Source organism: Daktulosphaira vitifoliae, unplaced genomic scaffold (assembly GCF_025091365.1).
Source record: "Daktulosphaira vitifoliae isolate Bord-2020 unplaced genomic scaffold, ASM2509136v1 Scaffold_2, whole genome shotgun sequence".
In the NCBI taxonomy this organism is placed as follows: Eukaryota; Metazoa; Arthropoda; class Insecta; order Hemiptera; family Phylloxeridae; genus Daktulosphaira; species Daktulosphaira vitifoliae.
Genome location: NW_026099573.1, coordinates 13,530,159 through 13,557,904, shown reverse-complemented (window position 1 = coordinate 13,557,904; position 27,746 = coordinate 13,530,159). Strand labels below are relative to the sequence as shown.

Genomic DNA, 27,746 nt, shown 5'->3' with positions numbered 1-27,746 from the left:
CCAAACGCCGGCAACACTATTCCTGTATAATTTTATTTTTTGTTTTTTGTACCCGTACACGCACGCGTATTATTAATATTATATATACATATTTTTATTTATTTTTAGTTGGTTGTTACTAAATTTTATAAGCACATAATATTCTACTTGTAATTTTTTATTTCTTTTTTCTATTGATTACTAAACATTATTATAAAATAAATAAATAAATACATAATAATTTTTAAATAAATGTAAGTTATTTATCATGTGGTTGTGGAATTGGTAAAAAACCTGGTTTTGTAGTTGAAGGACGTATTCTTGCATTAATACTTAGAGCTGTTTTTCGAATTTTAGCCATACTAATATTACTTTTATTTTTCATATTAATTTTCCTGAAAAAAAAAATTATATAAATAAAGGTAAAACAAAATTAGCTGACAACTCTAATAAATTAAAATGCAATCAACACTGCATTGTAATTTTTTTTCTATTTTAAAATTTCGAAATGTTAGCACTTTTCTTACAAAAAATTTTAATGGATGAGTAGTTATTGAGTTATAGAAATGTTTATATAATGTAAGTGGAGTATGCTTTATAAATATATATCAGTTACTGATGAGAAATATCGAATAATAATTATCGAACATTCGATAGTCATTTAAAAACTATTCGAATAGTAAAAATATTCGATAGTTACACAATATATTCAAATAGTTTTTAAACTATTCGGTATAAAATATTTGGTTGTATAAATACAATTCAAATAGTTATTCGATAGTTTACAATATTCGAAAATGCCCATCACTAATATCAGTATGAGATGTACCCCCACACTATACACTGTATTGTATACTCAATGTATTAAAATAATTGTAACTCATTAATTACTCATCATAAAATTATTAACGACCCATCAACATTTTTTGTAAGAAAAATATTTAAAAATTAGCTTATATAAATTTTTAAATTTGTTAAAGATAAATTATAAGTCATATTTTTAAATTTATTAGTAAAAAATTGTTAAAATTATTTTTAAAATATTGAACATAACATATTTGCTGTATAAGAAGTTGTTAAAGATGTCAGAACATTTTGATTACTCTATACATGTTAAGTACTAACGTCAGTAACATACATAATTATTAATATTTCAAAATTTTCATAATATTAATATATAATTAGTAATACTTACTTTTTAGTTTTCTTAAATCGTTTTTTTCTATTACCAGACAATATAGATTTCCTTTTACATCTTGAATGCTTCATACTTTCCATCATTTTATCTGTCATGATTGAACAAAAATTGCTATCCTTAAAACTATTCCATGGATCATTATTACTTTGTTCAACATGATCTAATTGTTGCTGTTTCTCAATTGTTTCAGCAATTTCTACAGCTAAATGTTTAAAATTTATTTAAGCACATCATTATTTCTTTTTTCATAATTTATTGAGTTTTTTTATATCTATAAAATAACAAAAATCTTAGTCTGAAAAACAATGAGTTTTATCGTTTACGTAATAGCTTAAAAAAAAAGAACCTTTTTTGTTCTCATTCTAACATTTTTATTATTTTATAAAAGTAATAAAAATTGTTACGGATGGAATGACCAGAAAACGTAAAAATTTTAATAAATAATTTTTTATATATCTTATTATTTTGATATTGTAATAGTACAGTACCTATGTAATTGTGCAGTACTAAAATTTAGCTCTATTAAAATTATTTAGAGCAGACATGATCTGCCAAATAATTGGTATACATATATAACATAAATAAACTAGGAATATATGGGTAATATAAAAATAAATTGAATTAGTAAATTTTGAAGAAAAAAAACTGCTATTAAAAATACCTTATTAATAAACTGTTAATAATTAAAAATCTTAGATTCAATTCATATTATTTTATTTTCAATTAAGTAAAACATTTTGAATATAAATAAGTTTTTTTTTATAGGCACACTTAGATTATTAGAGCTAGATCCTTATGTTAGAACATATACAAAGTAATGGAAGATGAAAAAGCAAACGGCCTGAAATTTTGTGCTTAATTATTTACCTTGATCAATAAATATTAATTACAAAATAAAACCATTGAATAAATAGGACTTTTGTATTACAGTTTTAATTTAAATATTCACTAACTTAAATGTTAATTTTATAATTATACTAACATAATTTTTCATCTGCGGCTTTTTTTGTTATTTCTAAAAGTGGTTCGCCAAATTTGTCAAAGTTTGACTTAGTCACACCTTCAATATTTAACATTTCTTCTTCATTTCTAGGTAGAACTATTGACATCATATGGATTGTCTGTAATAATAATGAAATATATTATAAAGCATAGCCAAAAAATAACAGATATTTTTAAATTTCACATTTTGTTTTACTGCTGACATTATTATTCTTATTCTTATTTTTTTTTTTATCACAGTTCTTGAAACATGTATTCTTTTTATTTATAAAATTTAATGTTTAGTATAAAAATACTAGTACTTTTAAAGTACCAACAAATTAACCAAGAAAAAATGTTTGAAATCATTTAAGTACCCTACAAATGTAGATTTTTTAGTAACTTATTAAAAATTCATTAAGTTATATGAGAATCATGATCTTCCAGCTCAAACCACAATTTTCTAGACAGGCATATTCAAGAGAAAGAACAAATTGATTTCTAAGAAAACCAATTGGTTTTTAATTAAGAATGGCCATGGGTCCATAGCCTGAGCTGCATGCTATTATTTATACATAGGATTTTTTTGGACATAAATATTCCATTAATTTTTTTGATTAAAGCTAAATGATATATTTCTTAACATGGAAGTTGGTTGAACTCACTTGATAAGTTATGAGAGTATTATTGTCAAATTGACCAATCAATTTTTCATTGATCGGTTTTGAAAACAAAACTTAACAAAATAAAATTTAAATATGCTCCTTATTTTAAAAACAGAATTTTTTGATTAATTATTTTATTTTACAATCAATCAAAATGAAAAAAAAACAATTTTTCGGTAACTTTATCACTTTATTTTTTTTTTATTAAAATGTTTTTTAGTATGCTTCATCTTTGAACAGTTTGTTTTAAACAAGGATATCCACAATAAGGGGTTCTATATCTTTGCAATGGTGTCTAGTTCTAGACTCACTTATTAGAGTTAAATAAATTAATCATACACAAGGCTTGTGTATGATTAATACATACTAAATCAGGCTGATGATTTAGCTAGTAGTTTTTTGATTTAAACCTAAAATTTAACATATAAAAATATATATATATTAGTATAATAAGATCGGTTGGGTTATATTCTAATATCCATTAGAGAATATCTCATAGAACAAGGGACTGGTAGATTTTATATTATAAAGGTTGTTTAATAATATCAACAATTTTTATCATACAATTTATTCGAAAATTGAGTGATTCTGCTAATTTTGATTTTTAAATATATTTTATTTTAATATTTTGATTAAATATGTCTGTACTTAAATTTTCATTAACTATTATTTTTATTATCAAAATCATTCGATTACGCCTATCTTAAATATTTCAAGAATTGACTTTCATTTAATATTATTACCATTAACAAGATAGAACAGAATTAAAAATGTTTGAATAGGCTACATACTATCTAAAATAATACCAATATGGTTATTTTCATTCCTTTAAATTCATCCACTTAAGGTTATATATTTTTAAAAGTATATAATAAAATTATAGATATAAGAATAGGGAGCCGTAAAAACAGTTGTAGAAATGAATGTTGAAGGAAGAAAAGGTAGAGGAAGACCAAAAAAGAGATGGAGAGATATTATTGAATATGATACAATATGAGGACAGCAGTAGTTGGGATAAAGGTGAGAAAAAAGAAAAAGTTTAGATAGGTTGGTGTTGTAAAAAAATTTCAGATTAGATAAAGAGATTCATTTTACAAAAGTGAAACTCTAAATAATGACACTTTTTAGGGACTAAATGCCAGATAAATTAATTAGAATTAGGCTATAAAAAATGTAGTGGCAGTAGACATCTAAGATAGATCTAACCATATATGTTTAAATTTCATAAATACATTTTATTTTCAGATGATAAATGTTGTTTTCTTACTTGCATAGACATCACAGCATTAAGATTGATATTTAATGAAGCTGCTAGACCACGACATACATCCATAAGATCCTGACAGCATTTTTCTTGGATTTCTTTAATAAGAGAATTGTCAGTAGTTTGTTTAATATTTTTAATTTGAATTTCTGTTATTTTACTGGTATTAAACACCATATTTATCTATAAAATATAATTTTTAATTCTTTTTTATATAAATATAATAATTTAATATTATTAAAAATTATTTAATTAACTATTTATATTTAAACACCCACATTAACAAGTCCATTAATAAGATTATTTGCTTCATTGCCAACATGAATGTATGAATTTACAATATTATATTTAGAAGCTACCATTTCTTCTCGCAAATATCCTTCAAGAATTAATTTATGCAAAAGACGTTCAATGTCTTGTTTCTCCCAATGTTTAAAGAATCCAAAAGTGGTGAGTTGATCATGACCTTAAAAAATAGCACCACAAACTAATTATAAAATGTACATCATGTATTTCAAATTAAAACTACCAGATGACAAAATTTTAGGATTTTTGTTTCCTTTAAAAATATCAACAAAATATGTAAATGTGAAATTAGTAGGTAAATGACCCTTTTGTTTACTAACTGTCTCAATTAGTTTTACCATAGTAACACCATCTTTTGTAACATCAATAAGTTTGGTAGAATTCTGAAACAAATTTAAGCTACAATAATTTTTTGTATAAAAAACTACCATAAAAACTTAATTTTTTTTAAGTTTGAAATCAAAGATTTTATTTTAGAAATAAAAAAAGGAAAATTGTCTTATAAGAATTTGTTCGAAGGTTTTTTTTTTGTATAAAATACTTACTTTTATGTGCTTTATGTTTCAAGTTTTTTGTGGAACTAATAGTCAAAACTGATTATTATTGGGTCATTTATTAACTATTGAACATATGAAGGAGATAATTAAATGTGATAAAACACAATTCTTTTTGAACTCAAATTAACAATTTGAATTCCATTATGCAACTCATTTTATAATTTCAGATAATTATTCATATGTGCCATTTAATCAATTTACCTTATTTCTACAATTATCACAAGCAGTTTCTTTGTTTGCAATGCAATCTTTTTGATTGAATTTTTCATTAAAATAATTCAACTGAAGGGCACGTCTGCAATCAGTTTTATTCTCACAAAATGATACAATTCTATATAGATTTTGAAAATGAACTTTTTTTGTTTCATATGTAGCTCCACGACCCACTATAACACATAAAAATAATGATAGTACATGGATAGAAATATGATTTATAATAAAATACTTTAATGTTAAATAAGAATTTTAACTCTACTTGTGTAGTGTAACAATGTCTTTGGTCTCAGAAAAATGAATTATTAGTCAATTTGATAAACTTTTCAGGATAGCCTTTTAAGAATTTGAAAACGTATATACATATCATAGGAAAATTTATCTTTATTTAATTATTTGCAGAGAATTAATCTTAAAAAATGACTATTTAAATTAAAATATGTATGCTACTATTTCTTCTGAAAAAAAGGTGAAAAGTTGACCTAAGCAACTTTTCCTGGGAACCAAAGATGTTATTTTAAGTCTTACTGTAAAAATTAAAAAAATTGATTGAGACTATTATACAAAATATTAGTAAGTCAAATTATAAATAGATAGTAAATAATGGTTAATACAACAAATTAATTTATTTACTTTCAATAAGTTTCTGAATTCTGTGTTTATCTGAATAATTATAAAATAATAAGCAATATGATATATCTCCATCTCTACCAGCTCTTCCAGATTCTTGGTAATAACCTTCAATAGATTTAGGTAAGGAATAATGTATTACAAAACGAACATTGGGTTTATCAATACCCATTCCAAAAGCTATAGTAGCACAAACTACCTAAAAAATAATAATTTCAAAATGTATAAAAGTAAAACCAATTAAATTATACTTTAATTTTATTTGAAGACCATTGAATTTGAATTTCTTTACGTTTTTTATCACTTAAACCTGCATGATAACTAGAAGCTTTTATACCATACTGAACCATCATAGTAGCTGTATCATCACATTCTTTTTTGGTTAAGCAATAAACTATACCAGACTGGAAACTGAATTTAGAGCTTATTAATTGACATATTTCTATCAAAGTAGATTTACCAGTTTTGGCATGAACTTCATAAATGAGATTAGTCCGATTAAAACTGGATATAAACCTAAGAAGAAAGTAAAATGTTTAGAAAAAATATGTTTATTATACTTAATAGTTTATAAAAAAAAAATTTATTTAAAATATTTAATTAATTTCTAAACTAATATAAAATATTAGAGTAGAAATATTTTCATGAATCTTATTTAAATTTTTTTATTCCTATCTGTTTTTGGGCGTTAGATACTAGATACTCTAAGGTGAACTGGTATTACTAAGGAAGGGATAAATGTAATAGTTTCTCGTTGGCTTCTACACTGGAGACATAGTCTTTTTAGCCTCCAAAAAACACACGAATGGTTACCTATTTGTACATTACAGCAGCAGGCGTGGTTTAACACTAAAGTTTTGTTAACATCTGGTGTGTCCAGAACGCCATACCACGCCCCCTTTTTTTTAATTAGTTATTATATCATTTAGTCTTTTATGAATTATATCACACTCTGAGTGCAAGAAGTTATAGACACTGTACATTTATGATACAGAGCAGTATTCATTTAGTAATAGTAATTTTCATAACTCCTGTGACACATAGTATACAAATATTTTATAAAACTTAAAATAATTCTAAAACTAAGTTTTTTTTAAATTTTTGCACATTGAATTTTTTGTTCAGGATAAAAAAACAAACTAGACAGACATTAAAAAAATTTACCTACATTGAATATATTCAACATAGATATATGAGCAATAACATACTGCTTTTTAACATTGTTTTGGTAAGAGAGCTAATTTTTGAGCTATAGATGTTTTTTTAAAATATTTCTATAAGTTGTCATATATTTTGATCACATTAGTTATTCAAATTTAAGAGCGCACTGATCGCAAATGTATGGTGTCAATATTTTCTTATCATATTTGAAAAAGAAAAAGAATATTAATAATTTGTTGGTTTCCATAAGTTGTGTCAATTTAATTGTTAATTTACATTTTTTAAATAAAAATAAGCAAAAAAATTTTTATACTTAGAACTAAATGTGTTTTTCATATGTATATTTTGGAGCTAGTCCAACATTATTACTTAAGAAGATGACTGAACTTTGTACAAATGATAAATAAATAAAATTAAATGTAACATATACTTATTCTTTTTATAATAAATGATTAATAATGATTTTAGTACTAGTACAAGTATTTACCACTTAGTATATTGCATATTTAATTGGTGTAAAATGTCTTCACGAACTCGTAAAGTGGCTGTAGCTGTTAATGCCATAATAGGAACATTGGGGTAATATTGTTTGAAGATCCCTAATTTTTTATAATCTTGCCTAAAAAAAATAAAAAATAATTATTTTTTCAAATAAATTCAACAAGTTATGAATAAATTATTTAATTCAATGTAATTCTAAACTTATTATATGAGCTAACAAAAAATAATAAGTTTGTTAACTTTATTTTTAGATTATTAATTAAAAATTTATTTATTTCCTATAAAATATTAAGAGTTATATTATTATGAATGTGTTAAAGCTTTCATGGATTGTCTTGTTGCTTGAAGTGCTTGAGGATATATCCATGTTTGCAGTTAAGTTCTGATGTTTCGGACTAATTGCAGAGTCCATCTTTAGACTACTAGTCCACCGACTAGCAAACATCACTCTGAAGATGGACTCTGCAATGAGTCCGAAACGTCAGAACTCAACTGCAAACATGGATATATCCTAAAGTTATATTATTATCAAAACTTCCTAACCTAACACTGCAATTTAGTTAAGTAGTTAATACTAGTAGAAAAACATTAGATAATGCACTTATTCCTTCAAAAAAGCACAAAAATTAATAAGTGTATAAAAAAGTAATATAAACAAGTTTATGGTACTTATTAATAAATAAGTGCCATTTTTTTTTTTTTTTTACGCGCTTTTATTAGCCCATTAAGGGCCACAGCGGCCTCCCCAAAGGAGGAGGTTTCTTAACCATTTATACTCCGGGACGGGTGGTTAGTCCGTCGCCGGAGGTGGGATGGCGACTCCAAATTACCGAACTGATCTCTCGTTCGGTAAATGAAGCCGCCCGTGACCGAGTTTTGAACCTGAGACACTACGCGTCAAGCGCTGCCGCTTATATAAGTGCCATAAACTTATTAATACTTATTTTTAATATTATTAATTATTTTACATGAATACACTATGTACCCATGGAATTAATAAAGTATTATCACAAAAATGATAAAATTTCATCTACTTTTTTATGTCTTTAAATTATTATACTTCCATGTTTAATTAAATAAAATCCATCTATCATTATAGCAAAATATTATAATATTAATTCAATGTTGTAACAGAAATCTGTTACACTCCTGTAAAACAATTCTGTCAAAATTCCAATTTGGGTTGGATTACTGTAATAAAATTCTAACGTTCCAGAAAATCCTCGATTAACAAAAATTTCTCTATTTTCAATATTTGAGGCAACCCCTTTTACTTAAGTTATTTATAGAGGGAACAAGAACTGAACAATTTGTTTTTTATCAATAATCCTTACAATTTCTCAATTATAAACATGAATTTTACCAATAGTAAAATTTTATTAAAGGGCTCAAAATCAAAAGTGAACGAGCATGAAAATCCTACTTTTAAAATTGATATTTAAAAACAATGAAAAAACAAATTATAACTATTATTTTAAACTTGTATATAATAATATTTTAATAATACTTATAGAGCATTGTCTAAAACAAACCTAAAATCATGACCCCACTGAGAAACACAATGAGCTTCATCAATAACTATACGAGACAATAAGTTTCTACTATATAAATGATTTAATACTTCAATAAGTTTCCGATTGGCTGCTATTTTTTCAGGAGTCACATAAAGCAATTTTAATTCTATTTTAACAAAATTTTATCAAAATTAGTTAATTAAATATGCTTTAAGTAATTAATTATTAAACTAATTACCTGGATTAGCTACACTAAGTTTTGATAAAATGGTTTGTTCTTCGTCAATTGTAATTTCACTTAATAAATGTGCTGTTGGTATCTATAAAAAAAAATAATAATAATAATATTATACAATAAATCTTTGACAAATTAATTGCATTTAACTAAAATGAAGTATAGAATCTTGAATTTATGAAAGAGCAAAAATACTTGTGTAATATGTTATTTCACTTCGATATATTTTTAAAGCTTAATTGGTTCACTTTTGCTTTTGATTAGAAGCTAATATACAATTTAAAAAACTTTTTGGTATATCATAACTCATTTGTACTTTTTCAAACCCTTTAAAGTTAGAAATAAATTTATAAATTTCCTAAAAATTTATCATAATGTGTATGTGGAAATATAAATATAGATTAAAAATCTAGTACACATTACAAGTATCTTTACTTAATATACATTCATAAGTTAGTAGTAAACTATTCATTTGACATATGTAACATAATAATGTTAAATTATTAATAAATAATATTTTAGGTATTTTATATGGGTTAATATATAATTTTTATTTTTTGGCCTTATTTTCAAGATATTTCTGATAGAGGTCCTGAAGAATAGTATTTTTGGTGTTTCAAATATAAAATACACATCTTAATATTACGTTATTATAAAGATATTATGATACATATAATGTATAAACATTAGTATCTAAGGAAAAGTCACTCGGAACCTTTCCATTAACTTACCATTTTTAAACCTCAAAAATATTTTTAAAATTATCTAGCCCGTGTTAAAAATTAATATAAAATTAAATAGCCAACTCCCGTTCTAATAACAATAACAATTAACATTTTAAACCTTAAAACCGATTTAATAGGAATATATGCTATATAAAACTCAACATAAAATTTATCTAATAAATTAAAAATAAAATATAAGTTAATACTTGGAATCTAAAATTTACTGTAAGTTATTGAAATATTACTTTCAAATTTGTTTCACTTAAAAGAAAATGCTTAAGTTCTTAGCTTATATTTTTTATTTGTACTTACGTCTAATGACTTCAATTTCTGAGTTTGATCTAAAATTAAGGACTTGAGTGGAGATATAACAATAGTAAGACCATTGGATATAACAGCAGGTAATTGGTAACATAATGATTTACCACCTCCAGTTGGCATTAATATGAAGCAATCATGTCCAAGCATTGCTGCATTCATAGCATTAAGTTGATTAACACGAAAAGTGTGAAGGCCAAATGTTTTTTTGAAAACCTAAATTAAAAATAATATATTTTAGTAATTGTGTAACAATAAGTACTTAAGTCTAAACAATTATGAAAATAAAAGTACTTATTACTTAGTAACATAAAACCTTTTATTTACATGATTACAGTCATAGGTATAACTAAATTTTTATGTAAAACTAGGCCAAAAAAAATTGAATAGTTTTTTATTTTTAATAATTTTTGTCTTAAGAGTTGTCAGTTAGATCCTGTACTATTCTGTATATATAATGTTTATAGGAAATAGAACCTTTTTGTTTCCGTTTCAAGATCTGTTATTAAATATCATTGAATCATCAAAGTAGGACATTAAAAATGTTTTAATACTTCTCATCAGTATTTAACTATATTTCTTCAAGATTACTTATGAGTAGTTGTAATAATTAGGGTTAACGCTAAAAAGGTCAGCAAGGCTTCATACTAACTTATTTCGAGGGATCCTTTATAAATATAATAATGGTTTAATATATCTTTATTGAAAACAAAATAAAAATGTCAACTTTTAACAATATAAAAAAATCCAAAATAAAGTAATTGTAAAAATATTATTTTCTTAACATTAAACAGCTGTAAATACATATCAATCATTGTTATCTTTTTAAAATACAGATAATAATTTATAGATTTGTTATATTTATTGATTTATTAGATTTGGTATAAGAGTATTATTTTAAGCACATAATTCTTATATATTTGTTTACATGAATAATTATGACAATGTTTTTCATTTACTTCTAATATAAAATCGACTTTTTGATACCAACTAAATTAAAAAAATAAAAAAAATTCTACATGCTATCGCTTTTCACTTAAGATTTTCACCTTATTATTTTTGCTCATATAAAATTCTTACATTATCATAGTAAAAGTTTATCAATTTTATTACATTATTTCTGCGGAACCCCAGATGATGAAGTTTTATGCTTATTATGCTTATAATTAAGTATTAGGTCAGACTATTGCCTATTCGGCCTGTGCTTACATAAGTTCATAGTTTAACCTTTTTAACTAAGAAATTTAATAAAAAAGCTAAAAAAACTATACTACTTTTACAAAGAAATTGTGAAGAATCTACATGTTGAAGTAGTAAATTTACATATATTTTAAACTTAAAAACTGTAATTGTTATAATAGCTCATATTATTTTAAATAGGGCCGATTTAAGAGTTTTAATGATGTAAAACCTTAAGTAAAAATGTTAGCAAATTTGTGTTATAATATTACCTTATTATGACACTTCTCTTACTTTTTTTTTATGGGTACTAAGTATACTAACTTTAAATTAGATCTGGACCCTTCCTATAATTTTATCTCATTTTATATGATAGTTCATAATTATATACTGCCACATAAGCCTGAGTTATGACCACTATTAGATTAGAAATAAATTTATAAAATATGTAATATATAAATGTGGGGGTTAAAGCTAAAATATTTTAAATCAATTTCAATGAATTTTTAGAAAAACATTTGAAAATTTTTAATTCCATAAGGACAAATATAAATTTAGATTTTGAAAATGGAATATTTCTTTACAATATAATTTTATTTTTATTACTAATACCAAAGAAAAGGTCAAATTTTAAATATTGATTTTCAAATCCAACTAATTTTAAAGTTAATTTTTCAAATAGACTTACACTCCTTTTACTTTAACTCACACACACACACACACACACACATATAAATATTTATCATGGGAAACGTGTTTTTAATATAATAAGTCATTGAGTTAACTACTTGGTCTGCAATGTACTTGAAATTATTTGAAAAATGAGATATTGTACAGAATTTGATTCTGTGATCCAAGACGTCATAGACACACCTTGCTACTAGACTACTTATAATTCAGATCACAATACTTTTCCATATAGGTAGATTAATAATATGGTGTAAAATAGTGTTTTTAGCTTTTAGAAAAATATTTAAATTACCATTTTTAATTTAGATGAATGTTCATAATCTGTTCTGTTAAATTCAATAGATGATAATTCTTTTTTCAAATACTGATGCTCAATATTTCTAGTTGATAGTCTACACGTATTTTTTAAAACATTGTCTTCAGCAAAAAGTTTCTCTAAAATATATTTTGAATACTTATATTGCTATTATAGATTTGTATTTTCATTCAAAAATAAATCTGGAGTTAAAAATATAAGACTAAAGTTTAAAAAAAATGTTTTCTATTTTAAAATAACTATTGGTTATAACTAAGCTGCTATCATACATGGCTTTTAAAGCTCCAGAAATATATTAAATTTTAAATAATTTAGCATATGGCTTTATTTTATTACTTTCTCTCAATGAATTTGTTTCTTTATTGATGTTTATGTTTTTTTCAGAATCAGAAAGATACAAATCAACATTTTTTCCTTGAATAAAGTTAGATAGATTAGTTGTTGAATCAACTGTTATTGAACTATGTTTATTTATTTCTTTTAATTTTAAATTTGATGATATTAATTTATCAATCATACATTCTGATTCAATTATTTGGTTTGTAGTAAACTCTACAGGTAGAATAATATTACTATCTAAATTATGTTTTTGTTTCTCATTTAATGTAGCTGTTATAGTAGTAGAATAATTTTGACCAATCAACTTAGAATTTTCTAGTTGTTTTTTTAATTGAATTTTTGCACTATTTAATTTATTTTTTATTTTCTGACGAATTTTTTTAATTCGTGATATTGATGTTGCATCTCGAAGTCCAGGAATATTAATAGCTATACTTTCTGGTAAATTTGTAAAAATATTGAATACTTTTTCTAATATATCATAGTCAATTTTTTCTAAATTTGAAATATCAGTTTTAAGATGTGCAATTTTTTTCTGTAATTTAATTATAAAAATTAACAACTATATTTATTTATTTACTTAAGATCTTACATTTATAGTTGTGATATTATTTGTGACACATGACTTTTCGTTATAAATTTTGCTCAATAAGCCTCTATCTGAAATTATTAAATAAAAGAGTTATATATTAAATGAATATAATACTTATACATACCATTAATTTTAAAAGCACTATCAATCCCTCTGTTATCACCGAGTAAAACATTAAAGTTATCTTCATTAACTTTATCTACCTGATTAAGAGTGCTTGAACAATGTAAATCTTTTAATGAAAAATTTCCATTTTTTTCCAGCTAAAAACAATTGTAACATAATTTATCATTTTAAAATTAATAACATTAATTGGAATAAAATATTTTTATTTACAATAATATTAACTAAGGTCTGCCCCTAACAAATCTTAGTAAAAATTTAAGCAAATATTCTGTATTAGTATATATTACCACCACCAATAAAAAAGGAAGTTACTGCATATCGTTTTTTTAAATTACTACATATTACGCTTGAGTAAATAAAAACAACAAATATAACAATTTATGTATAATATTGAATTATTATACTGCTCAAATATCATATATTGCTAGTTATTAGCTATTTTGTAGCAATACACTTATAATAATTTTTATAACTATTAGTTTTAGGTAAAAATATCAAGTGTGATAAAATATTGGTATTGGGATATCAATATTTTTTTTGTGAATTTTCAAATTTTATATCTCTATGATGAGATATTATAAACCCTACAAACATTTTAAATATGTACATGAAATCATATCTATGAAAAATCCATTAGTTTAAAACAAATAAATAGTAGTACACAATTGTTTTATAAACCTCTGAATCTTAATAACTCAAGTTGTAGGTGGTTAGTATTTAAGAAATATTAAACTTATTTTTTCCTTAGAGTTTAAAAATGTTTTTTTTTTTTTAATAATTATATTAATATTTGAAATGCAAAAAATATTGATGTGAAATTATTTTATTGTCCCCTCACCAATAATTATTAACTATAATATGTCATTAATTTTAATAAGAAAGTAATTTTACACAATTTTAATGAAAAATTGATTTAAAATTTTTTTTTAAATTAGCTTACATGATTTTTGTTTAATAATTCTTCATTTTCTATCTTGGTATGTGTTGTTTTTTGACATATTTCTTTATTACTGACAATATAAAAAATAATTAAAATATATTTTATAAATAGTATACCAAAAATGATATATGGATCAGAATATTAATAATAAATAGAAAAGTAGAGCAGAAATGGAAGTATTAAGACAAATATATATCACAACTATAGAGAGCAGGATAAAATAAAAATAAAATTCAAGTATTCTAAAGATATTAATATCTGATTTATAGATTATAGTACAAAATATTTAAGAAACTATATAAGAAAAATGGGTTTTAAAAGAAGAGACTGAGGAGTGGAATTAGTCAAGCCAAATTGGTTAGGTAAACTAACAAGAAGTTCTTGGTAGGATCCTTTAATTATGGATTAGATGAAAAAAAAATAATTATACTACATAAAATTACAGTTATTATCCAAAATCTTATGTAAATTTCACCTATTTTTCAGATAAACATAAACAAGTTTAAAACTGAAAAAAGAAGTGTTCTTCAAAAAAAATAATCTTAAATTAGCCGTAGTCTAAAACCCCACTAGACACTTTCCCATAAATATGATTGGTTTTACAAGATAATTCATAACTAATAAATTGTCAAATTGCATTTAGAAAATAAGTTAAAAATTTAGTAGAATTAAACCAAATACGATATGAACCATTTGAGATAAACTCATAGGATTTGACTGATAGGAAGTAGGATTTATTCAACCATTAAAATAATTTTTATAATTTAAAAACACAAGTGTTATAACTGAAACAGTGTTCTTGTGTTTTATTGTAATCAAATAATCGAAAATATTTACACTATATTATTTTCTTCTATAATAGCTTTAGGATTATGAGTTAAAGACATTTGACTCTGATTGACAGAAGTACTATTTTCTACTTGTCCTAGTCGTATTAGTAACAAACTAGGTTTTTTCAATTGAAAATCCATAATGCACTGATTTTACAACACAATAAAATTAATAGATACAAACTTAAAAATAATTTGACTAACACACAAAAATTATTTGTAGTATCTGATAAGATAGTACAGAGCACGCGTTTATAGACCATCTTATAACTCGGTTAAAACATATCGATACTTTTGATATAAAATTTATTTACTAAAAAATTAAAATATAATAAGAATTAATTACTTGTCGATAATATTTAAAATTAAAAAATATTAATTTAAAACAGTAATTATTATGTTCAATATTCATCAAAAAATAAATTATTTATTTTTATTTAATTAAATTTATCATGTCCCAAAATTGAAAAAACCTCTCAATTTTAGAAATTGAGAAAAATTTTTTTTAAATTACAATTTCCTAAAAAATTTTATAATTCAAACAAAATTTTTCTACCTCTAAAAACTGCTATAAATTTTTAAAAAAAACTGATTCTAATGAAATTTTAAAGAACAAAAGTTATGAGAATAAACCATTTTTATAGGAAAGTATTTTACGTAAAAACATTTTTAGAAAAAAATAATTTATCTGAAAAGAAATGATAGATTAAAAAGACGTATTCTTTGCATAGAATTTTTTTATATAAATTAATAGTAGTAAAATTATGTATTTTAGGATCCATTTGTAAAACAATTATGAATCAAAAATATTACTATTATAGTTCAACAATTATCCATTATTACTATTTAAGAAGAGTTCTAAAAATAGTGCAACTATTAGGGAAGAAATTAATCAAAAGCTAGAGGAGTGAAGATCAGTTCTTGAAGAAAAGGGCTTAAGAATAAGTGGGAGTGAAACAGTGAATATTTGAGAAAGTTTTGAGTTTGACAAAGGAAAAACGAGGTAGGTAAAATGAGATGAACAGTGACAATAATCAAGGACGTGATAGGAGAAATAAAAAGTTTTAAGTATTTAGGATCAGATGTACAAAAGTACGGTGGTTTTGACAAGGATTAAGTGCGGTTGGGTGAAATGAAGAGAAACGTCTGGTATATTATGCGATTAAAGAATTTCAATGAGTTTGAAAAATAAGTTCTTTAAGACTGAAGTGAAACCAACTAAGATGTATGGTTCAGAGTGTTGGACGGTTGACAAGAGAATATAGCAGAGATAAGAATGCTTAGATGGATGAGTGTAGTGACTAGAGAAGATAGGATAAGGAATCGACATATAAGAGGGAGTATAGGTGTAGCGTAAATCGTGGATAAGATAAAAGAAAATAGACTTAGATGGTTTGGTCACGTTATGAGGAGAGAGGAATCAGAAGCTGTAAGAACAGTTATGGAAACGAGTGTTGTAGAGGCAGAGAAAGACCAAAATAGAGATGGAGGGATATTATTGAATATGAAATGAGGACGACTAATATGAGTATAGATGATGTGGGAGTTTCAAGTGGAAGTTTAGAATAAAGGCTGTTTAATAATATCAACAATTTTTATCATACAATTTATTCGAAAATTGAGTGATTCTATTAATTTTGATTTTTAAGTATATTGTATTTTAATATTTTGATTAAATATGTCTGTACTTAAATTTTCATTAACTATTATTTTTATTATCAAAATCATTCGATTACGCCTATCTTAAATATTTCAAGAATTGACTTTCATTTAATATTATTACCATTAACAAGATAGAACAGAATTAAAAATGTTTGAATAGGCTACATACTATCTAAAATAATACCAATATGGTTATTTTCATTCCTTTAAATTCATCCACTTAAGGTTATATATTTTTAAAAGTATATAATAAAATTATAAAGCTAAGTTAATATTTTTTACAATGTAAATAATGCTTTTTATGTAGTTAAAAAAATATGTACAAATTTATTTCTTTCTTGTATAAAATACTTTGTTAATATATAAAACACTAATGAACACAATGTATAACTATTAGACATTAATCAAATCTAAAATATGTAAAATATCATTGAATATAACTCAGTCAAATATAAACTATATACAATTTTATTTCTAAATACTTTATGTTTCAATATATGCATAAAACTTCAAAATCGGTCATGAGTTTTTGATAAAAAATCATCCACATCAACATGTTTAGGTAGTTTTTGATGTTCAGATTTTGTTATTTTATGTGGAATCTGTAAAAAAATTACATTTCATTAGTTTTTAAATCATCATCACCTCTTTAGCCTCTATCACAACTATTTGGGATACCTAATAATGATTTGGCAGAATTTTTACATCAGTTGTCAACGTGATGTAATATCTTTATAACTGAGGGAATCATTAAGTGGAAAGGTGTGTGCATCACTATTAAAATTCCTATATGTTTACCTATTCGGAAACATTATTACCTTTTAATTTGTTAAATGTAATATTATTATTTATAATTAGTTGTATTTATATCACCTATACTTTTTTTATATAATAAAATCAAAAGTACTTTTAGATGTATTGACAATGTTTATTTAAACTTTAAATTATTATTTAGTTTTTCAATGTAAAATCAATCCATTAAACATAAAAATTTTTAAGGATTGAATAAAAGCTATGTCAAAACAAAGAATTGAACCATAGATTCTTAAATTAAGTACTAAAAGTAACAAGATTTTTATATAAAATAAAATAATAATAATGCAATTCATTTTAAAATATAGTTAAAAGGCAAATTGTCGTAAGTGACATATTTTTTAAAATCAATTATTTTACGTACTATTGTATACAATGAAATTATACATTGATTGATCTCACTCAACATAAACATTAATGTATATTAATAAAGAAAAATTATCAAAGGAATTCCTAAGGTAAAAAACAATAATGTAATATAGATTTGTTTTTTGGCTTTTCTGATAATTAGTAATTATAACAATTTACCTTTTAACAGTTAATACATTAATCAGACAATAATACCTGGCTATGGTCACTTCGATCAAAATATCTTCTTTTAGTAGCTTTTTTAGTATACTCATAATCTTTGCATACATTTATAACATCACTATGATACCTTATTAAAATTACAAAGCAAAAATATCAACTATTTTAAGTGTTTATCAAGGACAGTTGATTGTAATTAAATTAGTATAATTTACGATTGATTAGAAGAATGACGTCTTTCATACTGATGTTTAAGTTTATGAATATTGTGGTAATTTGTATTATCTCGATAACTATATCTTCTGTTCCTATCAATATTGTGTGTCTCTTGTTCTCTAAAGTGATGATCTTTTTTATAACTAGATTGATATTTTCTTCTGAATTCTGACTGAGAACGATCACTATGAAAATGATGCTTTCTATTTAACCTAGTCAAAATATAAGTAATAAAATTATTAGTTAAATTTTAAATTAATTTCAAATTGGATGAATAGAAAACCAATATAACCATACCAAATAGAGAATAACTAAACATTAAAATAAAATTATAGCTTACTACAATTTCATTAGATAATATATCAATTACAAAATTATGATAACTTTTAATCTAAAAACATTATCTATTAATCAGATTTTTCTTTCTTTTGCTTTATTAAATTTAACAAATTTTAGGCATTTATTTAGTTAAGAACAGTAAAAACTTTATGGTCACAGATAATTCTGTCTATATTTTCTAAAATTCACAAAAAATGCCAAACAACTAGATCTTTGAAGACACAGTTTCTAAATTTGTTTTTTTCTTTGTACAAACAACAAAAACTACTGTAATTTGTTGAAGAAAATAAAAACTCAAACCCATAAACACATCTGAAAACAATTTTAGGGTCGCATCAAAGGTAAAACAAAATTAGTGAAATTCTTAAAAAAACACTCAACTCTTTGACAAAATATAAAAAAAAAAATATATGTAGAACTGTTAATGTATATTATTTGTAGTTGGAATTTCATTCTGTAATAGTAAATATTATTATTATATATCGAAATGTCAGCTTATAACTATACATGTACACCAAATGTAAGCTATTATAAAAATATAGCAAACTTTACACGTTTTTTTTCAATAGAATTCTTATATCTAGAATTATGAAAGGACTATAATCAAATGTAATAAAATATTAACGCAAATTGAATTGCCTTGAAAATTAAATTTTTTTATTTATAACATGTGTTTACTAAACCATTAACACAATAAGTATTTAAAGTTATTAAATCTGCACTACTAAAGTTACATTATTATGATTTTAAGATAAAAATTTACCTATAAGTTATTTTCATTTTGTTGGAATCTTCTTTATAGGATTTTTTGTAGGAGTTTGAAGAATTCTTACTTTTATCAGTCTTATATTTTGATGTACAGTTATAAGAATCCTCCCATAATGAAGGGCTTCTTCTAGACCTTTTATGTTTATCCAGTCTTTTTTTATTCATTATTTTTTTAGATGAATTAAATGAAGATGCAATAAAATCACCATCACTTTCCATTTCATTTGATTCGGTTTTTGAACTGTCATTCAAGCAATTATTGATTTTACATGGTAAAATTGGTGATTGAGAAATAATTTCAGAAGGAATGTCAAGAAAAATAAACATAGGAGATAATGAGAGATAAATTACCTAAAAAAAAATTTCTTTTATGTTATGGAACTTTACAAAAAAATTATTGATTCAAAAATAAATTATATTTTTTAAATTCCATTTGCGCCAAAAATTGTACCTAACATAAAAAAAAATTACCTCATGATCATCATCTTCAGTAATTATTTCATAAACTATTGAATTTTTAAAATATTTTTCAATACTGAAATCATCTTCTTTACATTTATTACTCTTTTCTGTTTGAGTATCTTTATTACATATATAATTAATAAATGTATTATTGGTGCTATTATTGTGACTTCCTAGAGTTAAACTTATTTGATTAGTTTTGTTAAGACTTTTATTGCTTTCAATATCAGATGAATCTTTATTTTGTATACATAAATTGTGAGACATATTTTTATCTAAGTTACTTTCTGTCAGAATATTTTCTATAGAACAAGTATGGTTGTAATTATAAGAAGATATATCGGGTTTTTTTGAACTATTAGATAATTTTTTACTATTTTCAATTGAAGTATCATTATCGCATTTTAAAGGTTTACTTACATTTTTTTCAATATCACTATTAAGATTATAATTAATATTTAATTTACTTTTGGGAATTGTAGTGCTTCTTTTAATTGAAGTTTCAATATTATTTGTCTTAAAATTTTCCAATTGATAAGAATTTACTTGTGTTAATTTTTGATTAAAATCATTAATAACAGATGTATTGGAAAGCATTGTATTTTTTTTTGATTGTTGATCATTTAATAAGTTTGAAATGTTTGTATGATTTTTAGTTGAATGTTTAGGAGAGAAATTAGACAGTTCCAAATTAAGATTTCCAATTGAATTATTTTTTGTATCACTTATTGAAGAGGCATTTTTAAGAGGTTTTCTTCGAGGAATAGGTTTGAAACCAGATGTTCTCTCTTCTTCATATTTTTTATTTATAATTAATGATTTACAAATATTCATAGATTTTTCCAATTCATCATCATTTGAACTAGGTGAATCATTACCTCCAAATAATTCAATTTTTACTGATTCATATACTTGTGCTTTTATAGCATTAGTATTTTTATGCTTAAAAGATTTAGAATTTTTTACTTTAGGAATAGCTTTTAATTTGACTTTTAAAGTTGGAGATTTCTTGTTTACGACAGATGGTGATCTAGGTATCGATTGATTACATTGAACTGAAACACTTTGAATAGAATTTTTTTTCAAATTATTTATTCTTCTTTTAATACCAGCCATTTTAACTAAAGGATTATTTGTAATAATTTGCTCCTTAGGTGGAGACAATGATGAGATATTAGACTTTAAGTTTACTGGTGTTGAAGGGATTGGTGAAATTGGAGGTCGGTTTAGGTATGAAGTTTCTCTAAATATTTTAGAGAGTGGAGTTTCCATACTTGCTTCATTATGTACTGGTGTTGATGGTATTGGTGTAACAAGATTACTTGGATCATGCTCCCGCAATAACTTAGAAATTGGAGTTTCAGGTTCATCGAACTTAAATGGAGTTTGAACTTTACTTAGTTTAGTTGTTTGACAATTGTTTAATTTAGTAGGGCTACTCATTTCAGAAACATCCAAATTCTTGTTATTTAATTTTTCATAAGAAACAGACCTATTTTTTTCATTTTCATGAATCTTATTTGAACAAAGTGGCAAATAAATGTTAGAACATGATGATATATATTTTTTATTTTCCTGTGACTTGTTAATTATTTTATCCAATTTTTTATCAACATTTGATGTTTTAGGAAATTTAGTTATTTTAATAGGACTTTCAGGTTTTACTGGAGTGTTAAATAAGGTTGATTTTGAATTATCAATTTGCTGATTCAATAAATTTGCCTGATTAGTTATGTTTTCTTTTGTTTTAATAGAATTGTTTGATAATAATAATTGCTCCAAACTTGTTATAATGTTATTTGCTATATTATCCTTTGTAGATTTCTTTATTTCTGGTGTACTAATATAACTAGATAAATCTACTTTGTTATAAGATAGTTGTTGTAAAGTATAAACTTTACAATCTGCAGGTATAATTTTTAATGCTTCATTATTTTTATCTGTAAAGTTATTTTCTTTATAAAATGAACTTATTTTATTGTTTATAGGACTAGAACTCTCAAATGACTTTTTTAATTCTATACTTTCAATATTTTTTACAGGGCTATTTTGCTTTAAACTTAAATGGCAAGAATTTTTTGAACTACCAATATTAAGAGAGTCTTCTAATGAATTAGAAAGTTTATCATTCTGACTTAAAACATTATTTTTTGTTAAAACTAATTTTGCATAATCTTCATTGTTAAGAATAACTATTGGATTTATATTATTCACTAAATGATTACTTAATCTTTTTGGTGTCATATTTTTTCTGGGAGATTTTTTTTTTTTTACTAATTTCAGTTCAGATATTTTTATCTCATTTGTACTTTTAGTATTTGAATTTAAACATATACCCGTATCTTTCTTAATAATAGACTCAAAACCATTAATTGCTCCCCAATTACCTTGAAGTTTTGGAAAAGGACTTGTTAATGATTCTTCTAATATTGTTTGGATTCTTTTTGGCGAGTCAAAAAATAGTTTGGATCGTACCAGTTCAATAGCATTTTTTTTAGGTTGTGGAGTGCTGAAGTCAAGAGCTCTAATATGAGTACTTCTTCTACGAGGTGTACTCATACTCTTAGTTATTGGAGGTTTTTGGATATCATCAGGAGTATCATGTGAAATAGAATCATTAAACATTATTAATTCATTTGAAATGTTAGATGATTTAATTTTACTAACTACTTTGTTAGTTTTATTTTGATTAGGAATTTTAACTGAATTAAAAGAATCAATGTTATTAGATGTATGTAAAACTTCAGATATTTTTAATTGATGTCTTTCAAATTTCAAATGATCATTCATTCTATTTACAATACCTACAACATTTAAAATAATTTACAGATTAATTAATTTAATTAATATGTCTTATGAAATTTTTTTTTAATGAATTAATCTGAAGCCCAATAAAATTTAGAAGGGAAAATATTAAAAGTGAAAATTCCAAATGAATGGAGGAAAAGTATTGTGGTGCCGATATTTAAAGGTAAAGATAACATACAGGAGTGTGGAAATTATAGAGGCATAAAGCTTATGAGTCATAGTATGAAAATTTGGGAAAAAGTAATAAATAAAAGAATAAGAAATGAGACATCGGTATCTAAAAACCAGTTTGGATTTATGCCTGGTAATTCAACAATGGAGCCATTATTTTGTGTGAGACAACTAATAGAAAAGTTTAGAGGAAAAAAAGAAAAAGCTTTGTATGGTATTTGAAATGAGGAGGTCAGTGACAATAGGCGAGGACGTTATTGAAGAGGTGGAGAGTCTTAAGTATTTAGGATCAGTTGTACAAAAAAGAGCTGTGATATTGACGAGGATGTAAGACACAGGATTAAGTGCAGGTGATTAAAGTGGAGAGAAGCGTCTGGTGTCTTATGCGATAAAAGAATTCCAATAAGGCTGAAAGGCAAATCTCAAGCCCAATAAAATCATACATAACTAAGATTAATAATAGGGCTTAACTGGGCTATTGCTCCCATCCCACTTATTGAGGATATATAGTAATAACTATAAATAGTGTATGACTTCGGCATAAATAATAGTAGAAGGATGAGAAAAAGTAAGTTGATAACTCCACCTTATTGGAAAATCATATCTTCACAGCCACTGGTCACCAAATAATATTTACAAGTAATTACTAAAATAATAAAGCTTACCATATTTTGTTTTTGACTTTAAAGATGCTAAATTTTGTGTTAAGCTTGAGGAATTATTGGGCAAAATATCACTTTGATTTTTAGTATTAAAGTTGTCAAACAAAGATGAATCATTGTTATCATTAAGTAAAATATTGTGATCATCAATATTTTCAGTACTTTTTTTATCTGTTTGAATACTTTGTTTACATTTTGATTTTTTTAAATTGTTAACTATACAGAAAAATTAAATATTGTTATTAGGTCAAATTAATTATTAGATTTTATACCTTTTTTTTTTGAACTACGTAATCTTGACTTTATATTATTATCCAAAACTTTGTTCTTAGAATTCATGTTATCTAAAAAAATAATTATTTATTTATATATATATATAGGATTTTCAGTAAGTGAGGAAACAGGTCAATTCTTATAAACAATGAGAACAAAAAATTTCTAGTAAATAATAAAAAAAATTAAAACATATCAGTAGCCATTTTCTAAAACCTGATATGCTAATATAGCAATTTTTCAAGGTAGTAAAAACAAGTTTAAAATGTTATTGACAAACAATAGGAGGTTTATATATAAAGATACAACTTTTAAAAATTATAATCAATAAAAATGTATATTATTAGTAGTACAATAAATTGAAACTTATATTTTTGATGTTGCTTAATTCAAATTTGAGTTAATTTTATGAGTGTAGTTGAGTTTAACAGATAATAATTAGATGATCTGGAGGTTATAATTAATATATCATATTAAATAAAATAAAATTAAAATTATATCTTCTCAAGTTTACATAGGCTCGTCCATTGTAGAAATGCAAGAAAAAATAAAATAAAAGCCTTTGGCAGTTTTAAAGCTGCAGGATGTGACAAAATTTTCCCTGCACTTCTGCATGAAAGGTTAGAGATAATCGTCCCCCATCTCTGCAAAATATTTAGAGCATGCCTTTTGCCTATGGTTATCAACCGGAAAGTTGGTAAAAGATCAGGGTGGTGTTTATACCGAAACCTAACCGGACTAACTATTATGAAGCAAAATCCTACAGACCAATAAATCTTACTTCATTTCTTTTTAAGACTATGGAGAAACTTATTGATAGGTACATCAAGCAGGGCCTCTTAAGGAGAACCCTTTACATGAAAACCAACATGCGTATCAAACGGGGAAATCTACTGATACAGCTCTACACTGCCTAACTACTAAGATAGGGAAAGCTGTGGAGAATAAAATGTATGCAGTAAGTATATTCCTGGACATCGAAAGGGCTTTTAACAATACTCCCTTCAATGCTATGTATGAATCTGCACAACAGCATGGAATAGAACCACTTATTATTAAGTGGATAGAATCCATGCTCAAGGAACGCTCCATTTTGGGACAGCTCAATGAGACCAAAGTAATCAAGAGTGTTAAACAGGGATGCCCACAAGGAGGGGTTCTATCCCCCTTGCTATGGTGTCTAGTATTGAACTCGCTTATTAGAGAATTAAACAAATATTGTTATACACAAGCCTATGAGGATGGCTTAGTTATAGCAGTGGTGGGTAAATTCCCAGACACTATTATAGACTTAGCATAACAGAGACCAAACATTATACAGATATGGTGTAGTAAGTACGGTCTATCTGTTATTCCAAATAAAGCAGAGGTTGTTATGTTCACTAGAAGGAGAATAGGACTAGACAGTCTTGACACTCTTACTCTAAATGGACAAGAAATTAGCTTAAAATCGGAAGTAAAATACTTAGGTATTATCTTGGATAGTAAGCTAAAATGGAAATTACAAGTTGAGTCAAGAATCAAAAAAGCAATGACCACATTGTGGATTTGCAGTAGAGCCTTGGGAAAGGTATGTGGACTTTGGAGAGTGATACAACAGAACATGGTAAAATACTAAAAGAGATAGACCAGAGCTTTTTGGAATACCCCTTGGACTATATCAAACCGGTTCTTAAGAATAACATTCCCTACACTTGGAGAATGTAATATTAACCACCTGACTGAAAAAGGAGGATTTGTGATATATACAGATGGATCCAAAAAATCAGACAAAGGTAGGTGTTGGAATTTGGGGTTTAAAGCCACGAATAAATGTCAGTATGTCATTGGGCACAACAATCTCTGTTTTCCAAGCAGATGTGATGGTGATACTGGTAGGGGCTCAGAACCTGCTGATATACAAAAATAGGTAGATAACTATCTTAAGTGATAGTCAAGCGGCTTTGAAGGCATTCTGTAACGATCAGGTGAATTCAAAGCTGGTCCTCGAATGCAGGGAAATTTTAAAATCACTATCGAGGTTTAACATAGTTACACTAGCGTGGGTACCGGCACACAACGGTGTCACTGGAAATGAGAATGCTGACTTTCTAGCCAGGAAAGAAGCAGAGAACACCTATGTTGGACCAGAACCAGTGGTAGGACTCAATGAGCAATCGCTCAAAGCGCTATCCAAGAATTGGTGCAGAGAACAACACAGGAACATCTAGAAGTATTTGGTAGTACCTAGACAATTTAAAATGTTTATCAAGACCCCTGGTCTACTGTTGAATGATCTTAATAGCATAACTAGACACTAGATAAGCACCCTGACTGGTCTACTGACAGGACATGGTCACCTGCTTAAACATCTTAACACAATGAGGGTATCAGAATCACTATTGTGCAGGAAGTGTGAAGATAAATGAATTCTCTTTTCACATAATGTAAAGCCTTGTCCACACTAAGATCAAACTACTTGAATAAACCTTTTCCTGAAAAAGAAGATATTAAAAACCTAAGACCCAGAGAGATACTTATATTCACCAGAAAGACAGGATTCTTTGGTCATCTACAGAAGGTGACTTGATAGTCCACCCTTATACAACGATAGGTATAATGTAATAATACTTCAGTGATAACACTTAGGTGTCTAAACCAAATCAAGACAATTTGGTATGAGGTGTGCACAATGGACCAACAGGTCTGAGTGCATGGGCACTATGTCCACTTTAATAATAACTAAAACTACATATTAATTTATCAAGTGTTAACCATTTTTTTTAATCATCCCTTATACCTTATATGGGTGTCAATTTTTTTTTTTTTTAAGCAAACATACATATTTAACTAGCTTATAAAATATGAAATTATTTAATTAAGAAAATTACTAGTCTATAAAACTTTTGAAGTAATGAACAATTTAAAGTAATGACTGAGGGGAGGAGTGGGTGTTGCTAATTTAATCACTAACCATTTTCCAACCATTCTCTTTATCCTGCCTAGGTATAAAAATGAAAATAATTTTCAAAGTTCTGGTATAAAAATTGTTATAGACTAATCATTTTCTTAATTAGATTATTTCCTTTATTATAAGCTAGTTAAATGTGTATGATGCCATTTTAAAAATAAAATTCACACCCATTTAAGATATAAAGGATAATTATAAAAAGGTTGTTACAGCTGCTATCACTAAATTGTGTTGATCCTTACACTTTTCAATAAGTTATTATTGCATTATAAAGTTAAAAATGTAAAAAATAAAATCGAGAATTTTCACACAAAAATAGCATTTGGTAGCCATTTTCATTGTGAAGACAAGTCCAGAGGTCAAATTTTTTTTTTTGTAATAAAGTATATTACATTAGCTTTAATTTAAGATATATATAAAAGTGTCAGACTTTCCAGAACATTTTCAAAAGTTAAGTTGAAAAAGTTGTCATTTTAAATCCCCCCCCTGTGGGCACGTGAAGGGTCAAATTTATAAAAAAAAATATATCAAATGATAGGTAAAGACATCAAGCATCTATAAAAAAAAAATTTATATTGATTTGTTCATTTATGAAAAAGTTAAGGCAGTTTTAAGTAAAAAAATTGAAAAAATTTCGAAAATTAACGATTTTTAAATTTGTAATTTTTTGGAGGTTTCCTCCATTTACGGGGAATGAGGGCATTTTTTCAATTTTTGAGGGTAACGTCTTAGACTAGATACGATTTGTGTTCTTTTGATGTATCATTGAAAGAAATCCGTTCGGTGAGAGCTGAGAAAAAGTGGTAACAGACATAAAAAAAAAAAAAAAAAAAAA

At 25.1% G+C, this 27,746-nt stretch overlaps 2 protein-coding genes across 6 annotated transcripts in view; both read right to left on the bottom strand.

Moving 5' to 3' along the window:
* Positions 1 to 141: 141 nt before the first annotated feature.
* On the bottom strand, positions 142 to 15,489 carry LOC126897665 (recQ-like DNA helicase Blm). 2 transcript variants are annotated; one of them, XM_050671427.1, is made up of 19 exons: positions 15,267 to 15,488; positions 14,430 to 14,499; positions 13,488 to 13,626; positions 13,364 to 13,431; positions 12,769 to 13,306; positions 12,409 to 12,551; positions 10,242 to 10,463; positions 9,208 to 9,289; positions 8,988 to 9,135; positions 7,442 to 7,573; positions 6,045 to 6,309; positions 5,797 to 5,992; positions 5,152 to 5,336; positions 4,617 to 4,776; positions 4,366 to 4,553; positions 4,091 to 4,270; positions 2,160 to 2,298; positions 1,175 to 1,379; positions 142 to 374 (listed from the first exon to the last, which is right to left on the bottom strand). In XM_050671427.1, exons 1-19 carry the CDS (start codon positions 15,398 to 15,400, stop codon positions 239 to 241), a joined length of 3,330 nt encoding a protein of 1,109 aa, XP_050527384.1. In that variant the 5' UTR covers positions 15,401 to 15,488; the 3' UTR covers positions 142 to 238. The 2 variants fall into 2 exon arrangements, with proteins under 2 accessions (XP_050527384.1, XP_050527385.1); XM_050671428.1 differs by lacking the exon at positions 142 to 374 and having other exon boundaries at positions 1,260 to 1,448; positions 15,267 to 15,489.
* Positions 15,490 to 17,400: 1,911 nt separating this feature from the next.
* Positions 17,401 to 27,746, bottom strand: part of LOC126899044 (metacaspase-2-like) — a 17,851-nt gene continuing 7,505 nt past the window's right edge. For 2 of the 4 annotated variants that reach the window (XM_050673557.1, XM_050673556.1), the window contains exons 5-12: positions 23,961 to 24,032; positions 23,692 to 23,904; positions 20,515 to 22,851; positions 20,057 to 20,220; positions 19,581 to 19,936; positions 18,478 to 18,690; positions 18,299 to 18,392; positions 17,401 to 17,523 (exon numbers count right to left, since the gene is read on the bottom strand). In XM_050673557.1, the coding sequence (XP_050529514.1) occupies positions 17,431 to 17,523; positions 18,299 to 18,392; positions 18,478 to 18,690; positions 19,581 to 19,936; positions 20,057 to 20,220; positions 20,515 to 22,851; positions 23,692 to 23,904; positions 23,961 to 24,032 (3,542 nt within the window). In that variant the 3' untranslated portion in view covers positions 17,401 to 17,430. Of the gene's footprint in view, positions 17,524 to 17,599; positions 17,720 to 18,298; positions 18,393 to 18,477; positions 18,691 to 19,580; positions 19,937 to 20,056; positions 20,221 to 20,514; positions 22,852 to 23,691; positions 23,905 to 23,960; positions 24,033 to 27,746 lie in introns of all 4 variants that reach the window. The other 2 variants (XR_007702466.1, XM_050673558.1) reach the window with 2 other exon arrangements.